This window comes from Erythrolamprus reginae, chromosome 13, assembly GCF_031021105.1.
Source record: "Erythrolamprus reginae isolate rEryReg1 chromosome 13, rEryReg1.hap1, whole genome shotgun sequence".
NCBI lineage: Eukaryota > Metazoa > Chordata > Lepidosauria > Squamata > Dipsadidae > Erythrolamprus > Erythrolamprus reginae.
Genome location: NC_091962.1, coordinates 11,149,680 through 11,162,274, shown reverse-complemented (window position 1 = coordinate 11,162,274; position 12,595 = coordinate 11,149,680). Strand labels below are relative to the sequence as shown.

Genomic DNA, 12,595 nt, shown 5'->3' with positions numbered 1-12,595 from the left:
AACTCTCTTATCCCCCCCCCCCTCTCCCAGGCGCCCTTCGAGCATGTGCAAGGAAAATACGTTTTATATTTGGAGGAGTCTTTAGATAGATGCTTTTTTCTTTTTAAAGCAATCCGGAGGAGGGAATCGGCCCCTTCCCCGAAGGGACTCCATTTCCCAGCGAGCCTTTCGGCAAGGCGGCGTCCGGCGCGCTCCGCCCCCTTTCCGTCGAGTTGCGCGCAGGCGCATTCTCCCGGCAAGCTTTGCGGCGGCGGAAGAAGCAGCTGAGGTAAACAGCAACCGTCATGGCGGCGACTGCGGGCCTTTCCAGTCCGGCGGGACCTGCCGCCCGGGACGTCTTCGCCGAAGGGCTGCTGGAGTTCCTGCGGCCGGCCGTGGGGCAGCTGGACACCCACGTCCACGCCGTCCGGTAGGCGGGCGGGTAGGCGGTGGGTGGTTGGTTGTCCGTCCGCTGCGCGTGGACAGTTCAGTTGTGTATGTGTGTGTGTGTGTTAATCCTGATTCGACACGCCCTCGGGGGGGGGGCAGGCAGGCAAGCAGGCGGTTGTGCGACAGGTGCAGCTGCCCCCATTCGAAGGCCGGGGGGGGACTTTTGCCTTCAGAGCCAGGCATCAGGTGGGGGTTGAAATCTGTCAGGTGCAGCTTCCTTTACCTGGACAGGCTGCAGGTAGGAGGAAAGGGGCTCAGAGGCAGGCAGGCGGGTGTCCATGTGGTGCAGCTGCCCCCATTCAAAGGCCAGGGGGGGCTTCTGAGTTTGAAACCAGGCAGGTTGGGGGGTGAAATCCGTCAGGTGCAGCTTACTTTTCCTGGACACAGCCAGATAGACGTTTGTGTTTGTGAGGGGGGGGGAGGTTGGTAGCTCAGAGCTACACAGGCAGGTAGGCAGGTGTCTGCCCGGTGCAGCTTCTCCATTTCGAAGGTGGGCTTCCAAGTTCAAAACAGTGTGTAAGGTGTGAGTGTGTGAAATCCACACTTTTTTTACCTGTACACCCCATCAGGTAGGAAGGAGACACTCAGAGACAGACAGGTAGGTTTCTGTCCGGTGTAGTTCTCTTCTTTCTAAGGCCAAGGTGGGTTTCCAAGCCAGGCAGGTGAGGGAGGGGATGAGATCCAACAGGTGCAGCTTTTTTCCCTTTTCCTGGACACTTGCATATCTATACCATGTGGCTGATGGACAGGTGGGCATCCGTATGATGCAGCTTCCCTGAGTGGAAGACCAAGTTGGCTTCCATCTTTGGAAGCAGGCAGGTGGGATGAAATCAGCTTTCTGGTGGATTAAAAGGGCTGCTTTAAAAAAGCCCCCAGACCCAATTCAGGCCCTCTCTTGTCCAACAGAGAGAGCCAGGTGGAACTGCGGGAACACATTGACAGCCTGGCAGCAGGTAAGTCTAGACATTAATTCCCCTTGACCCCCAACCTCCAGAAGCCCACCACTACAATTTCCTCCTCCTTCCCTCCCAGAGCTCTGCCGGATCAATGAGGACCAGAAAGTTGCCTTGGATTTGGACCCCTATGTCAAGAAGCTGCTCAACGCCCGGCGTAGGGTTGTCCTGGTGAACAACATCCTCCAGAACGCCCAGGTGCCTTAGAATGGGGTGGGGGATGATGGGGATTGGAGTCCGGCGGAGAGCAAAAATGATGGGCGTGAGAAGTGACCCGCGCTTTCTCCTCTTTCACTAGGAACTTAGTGGAGGGCTTTAAAATATTGGGGATAACCAAGCAACTTAGTTAATAAGTCCTTAGTCCTCTGAGATACAAAGGAACTTAGGTTCCGCCAGTCACGAGTAGCCCTTGACCTATTTGACCAATTAACATTTGGAATAATACTGTGTCCAGTTCTGGAGACTTCACCTACAAAAAGAGATGGATCAAATTGAACGAGTCCAAAGACGGGCTACAAAAATGGTGGAGGGTTTTATTATGTTATTAATGTCTTTTAAATGGATCTAAATTTTTTTATTGTTAGATTTGTAATGCATTGTATTATTGCTATGCTGTGAGCCGCCCCGAGTCTTCGGAGACGGGTGGCATACAAATCTAATAAACTATAATTAATTATGAGAAGGCCCCGTGACAGTCGTCAAGCCCGAGGACTCTCCATCGAAGGATTGAGGGTTACACAGGTGAGCTGCCCGGTTAGTTACCTTTGAGGCAGCCTACAAATCTCATAAAGGAATAAAATACAAGTTTAAGGGAACCCGGCTTCTCCATTGACTTTGCTCCTCAGGTTGCAATAGGGAACCATGGGACCCAGGGGTGGATTCTAAATTTTTTAAAAGATGGCCGGTACTGTGGGTGTGGCTTGATGGTCATGTGACTGTGGGTGTGGCCAACCTGGACCACTCACGTGATCCCAAGCCACGCCCACGGGAAAAGGTAGGAAGATTTCCCCCTCTAGCGGCCCTGCCCCATCTGCCACCCCCAAATTGCACCCAGCTTTGAGGGGCACATCTTAACTGACAACTGGGAGCCCCATTGCGTCTCTCGGCCGTTGCGTGCAGGGAAAAACCTTGCAAAGTAAAGAAAAATGCCTCGGGAGTGCAAGGCAATTCAACAATTTCTCACCCTTTGTTGTGGTTGGCTTTGGCCCAGCTCCTGCCCAAGGGAATGGGGAGGTGGATGCAGGGGAAACTTCAACATGTCACAGGCCTGTGTTATTGCCGACCGAGTCAGTTCAGAGTTTAGTTTCCTGGGACGAAGAAGAAGGTGGGAGTGACTCGGCAGAGGGGGGCTTGGCACACAGCCCAGGCAGTCAATCTCCCTTATCTTCCCTTGATTCGGATGCCAACGTTTTGGACCCACGCAAGCGCAGAATTATGCGTAGAAGAGACCAAGTAAGGACATATTGCAGGAAATAAGGGAGGCCACCTGTGTTTGGGTGGGGCTCCAGTAATTAGGGCTGCTGCTATAAATAGCAGCATGTGGGTTTGGCCGTTGTGGAAGAGTACCTGATCACAGTTCTTCAGGAATCATGTGTTGCTTTTTTCTGGACTTCGTTGATTTTTCACGCCTTTGAAACCAAAGCAGAGCAACGTGTGTGCGTGTCTCACTTCATTGGAAGAAGGAGTGTGAAGTTTCTTCACAGCTGCTAGCTAAGTACTTAATGACTGCTTAAGGGACATTGTACAGCAGTGTTTCCCAACCTTTTTTGAGCCGCGGCACATTATTCATATTTTCAAAATCCTGGGGAACACTGAACCAGGGGAGGGGGGGCTAAAGAAAAGTTTGGACAAAAAAAATATCTCTTCCTCCATTTCACTCTATTTCTCCCTCCCTCTTTCTCTCTTCCTTCCCTTCTTTCTTCTTTTTTGCTCTCTTTCTCTCTCCCTCCTTCCCTCCGTCTTTCTCTCCCTTGCTCTCTGCCTCTCTTGCTATCTCTTTCATTCTGTCTCTCTTGCTATCTTTCTTTCTCTCTCTCTTTCTCTTGCTGTCTCTCTTGCTATGTCTCTTTTTCTCTCTTGCTATGTCTCTTTCTTTCTGTCTCTCTTTCTCTGTCTTTCTTTCTCTGTCTCTCTGTCTCTTTGCTTTGTCTCTTTCTTTCTCCTTATCTCTTTCTTTCTCTCTGTCTCTCTTGCTATGTCTCCCTCTCTTTCTCTTTCTCTCTCTGTCTCTTGCTATGTTTCTTTCTCTCTTATCTCTTTCTCTCTCTCTCTCTTGCTTTCTTTCTCTCTTTTGCTATCTCTTTCTCTTTCTCTGCCACTTGCTATGTCTCTTTCTTTCTCTCTTATCTCTTTTTTCTCTCTCTTGCTATGTCTCTTTCTTTCTCTCTTATCTCTTTCTTTCTCTCTCTTGCTATGTCTCTCTCTCTTGCTCTTTCTTTCTCTCTTTTGCTATCTATTTCTTTCTCTTTCTCTCTCTGTCTCTTGCTATGTCTCTCTCTCTTTCTCTTTCTCTCTCTGTCTCTTGCTATGTTTCTTTCTTTCTCTCTTATCTCTTTCTTTCTCTCTGTCTCTCTTGCTGTCTCTCTCTCTTGCTCTTTCTTTCTCTTTTGCTATCTCTTTCTCTTTCTTTCTCTCTCTGTCTGTTGCTATGTCTCTTTCTTTCTTATCTCTTTCTTTCTCTCTGTCTCTCTTGCTATGTCTCTCTCTCTCTTGCTCTTTCTTTCTCTCTTTTGCTATCTCTTTCTTTCTCTTTCTCTCTCTGTCTCTTGCTATGTCTCTTTCTTTCTCTCTTATCTCTTTCTTTCTCTCTGTCTCTCTTGCTCTTTCTTTCTCTCTTTTGCTATCTCTTTCTCTTTCTTTCTTTCTCTCTCTGTCTCTTGCTATGTCTCTTTCTTTCTCTCTTATCTCTTTTTCTCTCTGTCTCTCTTTCTTTCTCTCTTTTGCTATCTCTTTCTCTTTCTTTCTCTCTCTCTCTGTCTCTTGCTATGTCTCTTTCTTTCTCTCTTATCTCTTTTTCTCTGTCTCTCTTTCTTTCTCTCTTTTGCTATCTCTTTCTTTCTGTCTCTTGCTATGTCTCTTTCTTTCTCTCTTATCTCTTTCTTTCTCTGTCTCTCTTGCTTTCTTTCTCTTTTGCTATCTCTTTTTCTTTCTCTTTCTCTCTGTCTCTTGCTATGTCTCTTTCTTTCTCTCTGTCTCTCTTTCTCTTTCTTTCTCACTTTTGCTTTCTCTTTCTCTGTCTCTTGCTATGTCTCTTTCTTTCTCTGTCTCTCTTGCTCTTTCTTTCTCTCTTTTGCTATCTCTTTCTCTTTCTTTCTTTCTCTCTCTGTCTCTTGCTATGTCTCTTTCTTTCTCTCTTATCTCTTTCTTTCTCTCTGTCTTGCTCTTTCTTTCTTTTGCTATCTTTCTCTTTCTCTCTATGTCTCTTGCTATGTCTCTTTCTTTCTCTCTTATCTCTTTCTTTCTCTCTGTCTCTCTTGCTATGTCTCTCTCTCTCTTGCTCTTTCTTTTTCTCTTTTGCTATCTCTTTCTCTTTCTTTCTCTGTCTCTTGCTCTGTCTTTCTTTCTCTCTTATCTCTTTAGTTCTCTCTGTCTCTTTCTTTCTCTCTTGCTATCTCTTTCTCTTTCTTTCTCTCTCTGTCTCTTGCTATGTCTCTTTCTCTGTCTCTCTTGCTCTTTCTTTCTCTCTTTTGCTATCTCTTTCTCTTTCTTTCTTTCTCTCTCTGTCTCTTGCTATGTCTCTTTCTTTCTTTCTCTCTTATCTCTTTCTTTCTCTCTGTCTTGCTCTTTCTTTCTTTTGCTATCTTTCTCTTTCTTTCTCTTTCTCTCTATGTCTCTTGCTATGTCTCTTTCTTTCTCTCTTATCTCTTTCTTTCTCTCTGTCTCTCTTGCTATGTCTCTCTCTCTCTTGCTCTTTCTTTCTCTCTTTTGCTATCTCTTTCTCTTTCTTTCTCTTTCTCTCTCTGTCTCTTGCTCTGACTTTCTTTCTCTCTTATCTCTTTAGTTCTCTCTGTCTCTCCTGCTCTTTCTTTCTCTCTTGCTATCTCTCTTTCTTTCTCTCTCTGTCTCTTGCTATGTCTCTTTCTTTCTCGCTTATCTCTTTCTTTCTCTCTCTTGCTATGTCTCTCTCTTGTTCTTTCTTTCTCTCTTTTGCTATCTCTTTCTTTCTCTTTCTCTGTCTCTTGCTATGTCTCTTTCTTTCTCTCTTATCTCTTTCTCTGTCTCTCTTGCTCTTTCTTTCTCTCTTTTGCTATCTCTTTCTCTTTCTTTCTCTCTGTCTCTTGCTATGTCTCTTTCTCTCTCTCTTATCTCTTTTTCTCTCTGTCTCTTGCTATGTCTCTTGCTCTTTCTTTCTCTCTTTTGCTATCTCTTTCTCTTTCTTTCTCTTTCTCTCTCTGTACCTTGCTATGTCTCTTTCTTTCTTTTTATCTTTCTTTCTCTCTGTCTCTCTTGCTAGGTCTCTCTCTCTTGCTCTTTCTTTCTCTCTTTTGCTATCTCTTGCTCTTTCTTTCTTTCTCTCTGTCTCTTGCTGTCTCTTTCTTTCTCTCTTATCTCTTTCTTTCTCTCTGTCTCTCTTGCTCTTTCTTTCTCTCTTATCTCTTTTTCTCTCTCTTTCTTTCTCTCTTTTGCTATCTTTCTCTTTCTTTCTCTTTCTCTCTGTCTCTTGCTATGTCTCTTTCTTTCTTTCTCTCTGTCTCTCTTGCTCTTTCTCTCTCTCTTTTGCTATCTCTTTCTCTTTCTCTGTCTCTTGCTATGTCTTTCTTTCTCTCTTATCTCTTTCTTTCTCTGTCTCTCTTTCTCTTTCTTTCTCTTTCTCTCTCTGTCTCTTGCTATGTCTCTTTCTTTCTCTTATCTCTTTCTCTCTGTCTCTCTTGCTCTTTCTTTCTCTCTTTTGCTATCTCTTTCTCTTTCTCTCTCTGTCTCTTTCTTTCTCTCTTATCTCTTTCTTTCTCTCTGTCTCTCTTGCTCTTTCTTTCTCTCTTATCTCTCTTTCTTTCTCTCTTTTGCTATCTTTCTCTTTCTTTCTCTTTCTCTCTGTCTCTTGCTATGTCTCTTTCTTTCTCTCTGTCTCTCTTGCTCTTTCTCTCTCTTTTGCTATCTCTTTCTCTTTCTTTCTCTCTCTGTCTCTTGCTATGTCTTTCTTTCTCTTATCTCTTTCTTTCTCTGTCTCTCTTTCTTTCTCTTTCTCTCTGTCTCTTGCTATGTCTCTTTCTCTTATCTCTTTCTCTCTGTCTCTCTTGCTCTTTCTTTCTCTCTTTTGCTATCTCTTTCTCTTTCTGTCTCTTACTATGTCTCTTTCTTTCTCTCTTATCTCTTTCTGTCTCTCTTGCTCTTTCTCTCTTTTGCTATCTCTTATCTCTTTCTTTCTCTCTGTCTCTCTTGCTATGTCTCTCTCTTGCTCTTGCTCTTTTGCTATCTTTTTCTTTCTCTCTCTTGCTGTCTCTTTCTCTCTTATCTCTTTCTTTCTCTCTGTCTCTCTTGCTATGTCTCTCTCTTGCTCTTTCTTTCTCTTTTGCTATCTCTTTCTCTTTCTTTCTCTTTCTCTCTCTTGCTCTGTCTCTTTCTTTCTCTCTTATCTCTTTCTTTCTCTTTGTCTCTTGCTCTTTCTTTCTCTCGCTATCTCTTTCTCTTTCTCTCTCTGTCTGTTGCTATGTCTCTTTCTTTCTCTTATCTCTTTCTTTCTCTCTGTCTCTCTTTCTCTTTTGCTATCTCTTTCTCTCTCTGTCTCTTCCTATGTCTCTTTCTTTCTCTCTTATCTCTTTCTCTCTGTCTCTTGCTCTTTCTTTCTCTCTTTTGCTATCTCTCTTTCTTTCTCTGTCTGTTGCTATGTCTCTTTCTTTCTCTTATCTCTTTCTTTCTCTCTGTCTCTCTGGCTATGTCTCTCTCTCTTTTGCTATCTCTTTCTCTTTCTTTCTCTCTCTGTCTCTTGCTATGTCTTTCTTTCTCTCTTATCTCTTTCTCTCTTTTGCTATCTTTCTCTTTCTTTCTCTTTCTCTCTGTCTCTTGCTATGTCTCTTTCTTTCTCTCTGTCTCTTGCTCTTTCTCTCTCTTTTGCTATCTCTTTCTCTTTCTTTCTCTCTCTGTCTCTTGCTATGTCTTTCTTTCTCTCTTATCTCTTTCTCTCTGTCTCTCTTGCTCTTTCTTTCTCTCTTTTGCTATCTCTTTCTCTTTCTCTCTCTGTCTCTTGCTGTCTCTTTCTTTCTCTTATCTCTTTCTTTCTCTCTGTCTCTCTTGCTCTTTCTTTCTCTCTTATCTCTTTTTCTCTCTCTTTCTCTCTTTTGCTATCTTTCTCTTTCTTTCTTTCTCTTTCTCTCTGTCTCTTGCTATGTCTCTTTCTTTCTCTCCGTCTCTCTTGCTCTTTCTCTCTCTTTTGCTATCTCTTTCTCTTTCTTTCTCTCTTGCTATGTCTCTTGCTATGTCTTTCTTTCTCTCTTTTGCTATCTCTCTCTCTTTCTTTCTCTTTCTCTCTCTGTACCTTGCTATGTCTCTTTCTTTCTTTTTATCTTTCTTTCTCTCTGTCTCTCTTGCTATGTCTCTCTCTCTTGCTCTTTCTTTCTTTTGCTATCTCTTTCTTTCTTTCTCTCTGTCTCTTGCTGTCTCTTTCTTTCTCTCTTATCTCTTTCTTTCTCTCTGTCTCTCTTGCTTTCTTTCTCTCTTATCTCTTTTTCTCTCTTTCTTTCTCTCTTTTGCTATCTTTCTCTTTCTTTCTCTTTCTCTCTGTCTCTTGCTATGTCTCTTTCTTTCTCTCTGTCTCTCTTGCTCTTTCTCTCTCTCTTTTGCTATCTCTTTCTCTTTCTTTCTCTCTGTCTCTTGCTATGTCTTTCTTTCTCTCTTATCTTTCTTTCTCTGTCTCTCTTTCTCTTTCTTTCTTTCTCTTTCTCTCTCTGTCTCTTGCTATGTCTCTTTCTTTCTCTTATCTCTTTGTCTCTGTCTCTCTTGCTCTTTCTTTCTCTCTTTTGCTATCTCTTTCTCTTTCTCTCTCTGTCTCTTGCTGTCTCTTTCTTTCTCTCTTATCTCTTTCTTTCTCTCTGTCTCTCTTGCTTTCTTTCTCTCTTATCTCTCTTTCTTTCTCTCTTTTGCTATCTTTCTCTTTCTTTCTCTTTCTCTCTGTCTCTTGCTATGTCTCTTTCTCTCTGTCTCTCTTGCTCTTTCTCTCTCTTTTGCTATCTCTTTCTCTTTCGTTCTCTCTCTGTCTCTTGCTATGTCTTTCTTTCTCTCTTATCTCTTTCTTTCTCTGTCTCTCTTTCTTTCTTTCTCTTTCTCTCTCTGTCTCTTGCTCTGTCTCTTTCTCTTATCTCTTTCTGTCTCTCTTGCTCTTTCTTTCTCTCTTTTGCTATCTCTTTCTCTTTCTGTCTCTTGCTATGTCTCTTTCTTTCTCTCTTATCTCTTTCTGTCTCTCTTGCTCTTTCTCTCTTTTGCTATCTCTTATCTCTTTCTTTCTCTCTGTCTCTCTTGCTATGTCTCTCTCTTGCTCTTGCTCTTTTGCTATCTTTTTCTTTCTCTCTCTCTTGCTGTCTTTCTTTCTCTCTTATCTCTTTCTTTCTCTCTGTCTCTCTTGCTATGTCTCTCTCTTGCTCTTTCTTTCTCTTTTGCTATCTCGTTCTCTTTCTTTCTCTTTCTCTCTCTTGCTCTGTCTCTTTCTTTCTCTCTTATCTCTTTCTTTCTCTCTGTCTCTTGCTCTTTCTTTCTCTCGCTATCTCTTTCTCTCTTTCTCTCTCTGTCTGTTGCTATGTCTCTTTCTTTCTCTTATCTCTTTCTTTCTCTCTGTCTCTCTTGCTCTTTCTTTCTCTCTTATCTCTTTTTCTCTCTCTTTCTTTCTCTTTTGCTATCTTTCTCTTTCTTTCTCTTTCTCTCTGTCTCTTGCTATGTCTCTTTCTTTCTCTCCGTCTCTCTTGCTCTTTCTCTCTCTTTTGCTATCTCTTTCTCTTTCTTTCTCTCTCTGTCTCTTGCTATGTCTTTCTTTCTCTCTTATCTCTTTCTTTCTCTGTCTCTCTTTCTTTCTCTTTCTCTCTCTGTCTCTTGCTATGTCTCTTTCTTTCTCTCTTATCTCTTTCTTTCTCTCTGTCTTGCTCTTTCTTTCTTTTGCTATCTTTCTCTTTCTCTCTATGTGTCTTGCTATGTCTCTTTCTTTCTCTCTTATCTCTTTCTTTCTCTCTGTCTCTCTTGCTATGTCTCTCTCTCTCTTGCTCTTTCTTTCTCTCTTTTGCTATCTCTTTCTCTTTCTTTCTCTGTCTCTTGCTCTGTCTTTCTTTCTCTCTTATCTCTTTAGTTCTCTCTGTCTCTCTGTCTCTTTCTTTCTCTCTTGCTATCTCTTTCTCTTTCTTTCTCTCTCTGTCTCTTGCTATGTCTTTCTTTCTCTCTTATCTTTCTTTCTCTGTCTCTCTTTCTTTCTCTTTCTCTCTGTCTCTTGCTATGTCTCTTTCTTTCTCTCTGTCTCTCTTGCTCTTTCTCTCTCTTTTGCTATCTCTTTCTCTTTCTTTCTTTCTTTCTCTCTCTGTCTCTTGCTATGTCTTTCTTTCTCTCTTATCTCTTTCTTTCTCTGTCTCTCTTTCTTTCTTTCTCTTTCTCTCTCTGTCTCTTGCTCTGTCTCTTTCTCTTATCTCTTTCTCTCTGTCTCTCTTGCTCTTTCTTTCTCTCTTTTGCTATCTCTTTCTCTTTCTGTCTCTTGCTATGTCTCTTTCTTTCTCTCTTATCTCTTTCTGTCTCTCTTGCTCTTTCTCTCTTTTGCTATCTCTTATCTCTTTCTTTCTCTCTGTCTCTCTTGCTATGTCTCTCTCTTGCTCTTGCTCTTTTGCTATCTTTTTCTTTCTCTCTCTCTTGCTGTCTTTCTTTCTCTCTTATCTCTTTCTTTCTCTCTGTCTCTCTTGCTATGTCTCTCTCTTGCTCTTTCTTTCTCTTTTGCTATCTCGTTCTCTTTCTTTCTCTTTCTCTCTCTTGCTCTGTCTCTTTCTTTCTCTCTTATCTCTTTCTTTCTCTCTGTCTCTTGCTCTTTCTTTCTCTCGCTATCTCTTTCTCTCTTTCTCTCTCTGTCTGTTGCTATGTCTCTTTCTTTCTCTTATCTCTTTCTTTCTCTCTGTCTCTCTTGCTCTTTCTTTCTCTCTTATCTCTTTTTCTCTCTCTTTCTTTCTCTTTTGCTATCTTTCTCTTTCTTTCTCTTTCTCTCTGTCTCTTGCTATGTCTCTTTCTTTCTCTCCGTCTCTCTTGCTCTTTCTCTCTCTTTTGCTATCTCTTTCTCTTTCTTTCTCTCTCTGTCTCTTGCTATGTCTTTCTTTCTCTCTTATCTCTTTCTTTCTCTGTCTCTCTTTCTTTCTCTTTCTCTCTCTGTCTCTTGCTATGTCTCTTTCTTTCTCTCTTATCTCTTTCTTTCTCTCTGTCTTGCTCTTTCTTTCTTTTGCTATCTTTCTCTTTCTCTCTATGTGTCTTGCTATGTCTCTTTCTTTCTCTCTTATCTCTTTCTTTCTCTCTTTCTCTCTTGCTATGTCTCTCTCTCTCTCTTGCTCTTTCTTTCTCTCTTTTGCTATCTCTTTCTCTTTCTTTCTCTGTCTCTTGCTCTGTCTTTCTCTCTTATCTCTTTAGTTCTCTCTGTCTCTCTGTCTCTTTCTTTCTCTCTTGCTATCTCTTTCTCTTTCTTTCTCTCTCTCTCTCTTGCTATGTCTTTCTTTCTCTCTTATCTTTCTTTCTCTGTCTCTCTTTCTTTCTCTTTCTCTCTCTGTCTCTTGCTATGTCTCTTTCTCTTATCTCTTTCTCTCTGTCTCTCTTGCTCTTTCTTTCTCTCTTTTGCTATCTCTTTCTCTTTCTGTCTCTTGCTATGTCTCTTTCTTTCTCTCTTTTGCTATCTCTTATCTCTTTCTTTCTCTCTGTCTCTCTTGCTATGTCTCTCTCTTGCTCTTGCTCTTTTGCTATCTTTTTCTTTCTCTCTCTTGCTGTCTCTTTCTTTCTCTCTGTCTCTCTTGCTATGTCTCTCTTGCTCTTTCTTTCTCTTTTGCTATCTCTTTCTCTTTCTTTCTCTTTCTCTCTCTTGCTCTGTCTCTTTCTTTCTCTCTTATCTCTTTCTTTCTCTCTGTCTCTTGCTCTTTCTTTCTCTCGCTATCTCTTTCTCTGTCTGTTGCTATGTCTCTTTCTTTCTCTTATCTCTTTCTTTCTCTCTGTCTCTCTTTCTCTTTTGCTATCTCTTTCTCTCTCTGTCTCTTCCTATGTCTCTTTCTTTCTCTCTTATCTCTTTCTCTCTGTCTCTTGCTCTTTCTTTCTCTCTTTTGCTATCTCTCTTTCTTTCTCTGTCTGTTGCTATGTCTCTTTCTTTCTCTTATCTCTTTCTTTCTCTCTGTCTCTCTGGCTATGTCTCTCTCTCTTTTGCTATCTCTTTCTCTTTCTTTCTCTCTCTGTCTCTTGCTATGTCTTTCTTTCTCTCTTATCTCTTTCTCTCTTTTGCTATCTTTCTCTTTCTTTCTCTTTCTCTCTGTCTCTTGCTATGTCTCTTTCTTTCTCTCTGTCTCTTGCTCTTTCTCTCTCTTTTGCTATCTCTTTCTCTTTCTTTCTCTCTCTGTCTCTTGCTATGTCTTTCTTTCTCTCTTATCTCTTTCTCTCTGTCTCTCTTGCTCTTTCTTTCTCTCTTTTGCTATCTCTTTCTCTTTCTCTCTCTGTCTCTTGCTGTCTCTTTCTTTCTCTTATCTCTTTCTTTCTCTCTGTCTCTCTTGCTCTTTCTTTCTCTCTTATCTCTTTTTCTCTCTCTTTCTCTCTTTTGCTATCTTTCTCTTTCTTTCTTTCTCTTTCTCTCTGTCTCTTGCTTTGTCTCTTTCTTTCTCTCCGTCTCTCTTGCTCTTTCTCTCTCTTTTGCTATCTCTTTCTCTTTCTTTCTCTCTTGCTATGTCTCTTGCTATGTCTTTCTTTCTCTCTTTTGCTATCTCTCTCTCTTTCTTTCTCTTTCTCTCTCTGTACCTTGCTATGTCTCTTTCTTTCTTTTTATCTTTCTTTCTCTCTGTCTCTCTTGCTATGTCTCTCTCTCTTGCTCTTTCTTTCTTTTGCTATCTCTTTCTTTCTTTCTCTCTGTCTCTTGCTGTCTCTTTCTTTCTCTCTTATCTCTTTCTTTCTCTCTGTCTCTCTTGCTTTCTTTCTCTCTTATCTCTTTTTCTCTCTTTCTTTCTCTCTTTTGCTATCTTTCTCTTTCTTTCTCTTTCTCTCTGTCTCTTGCTATGTCTCTTTCTTTCTCTCTGTCTCTC

General features: G+C 41.6%; 1 protein-coding gene across 1 annotated transcript in view; it reads left to right on the top strand.

Moving 5' to 3' along the window:
- The first annotated feature begins 225 nt into the window (after positions 1 to 225).
- SNAPIN (SNAP associated protein) overlaps positions 226 to 12,595 on the top strand; it is a 48,051-nt gene continuing 35,681 nt past the window's right edge. Inside the window, exons 1-3 of the mRNA XM_070766257.1 lie at positions 226 to 409; positions 1,336 to 1,382; positions 1,462 to 1,580. Of these exons, the coding sequence (XP_070622358.1) occupies positions 285 to 409; positions 1,336 to 1,382; positions 1,462 to 1,580 (291 nt within the window). The 5' untranslated portion in view covers positions 226 to 284. The remainder of the gene's footprint in view (positions 410 to 1,335; positions 1,383 to 1,461; positions 1,581 to 12,595) is intronic.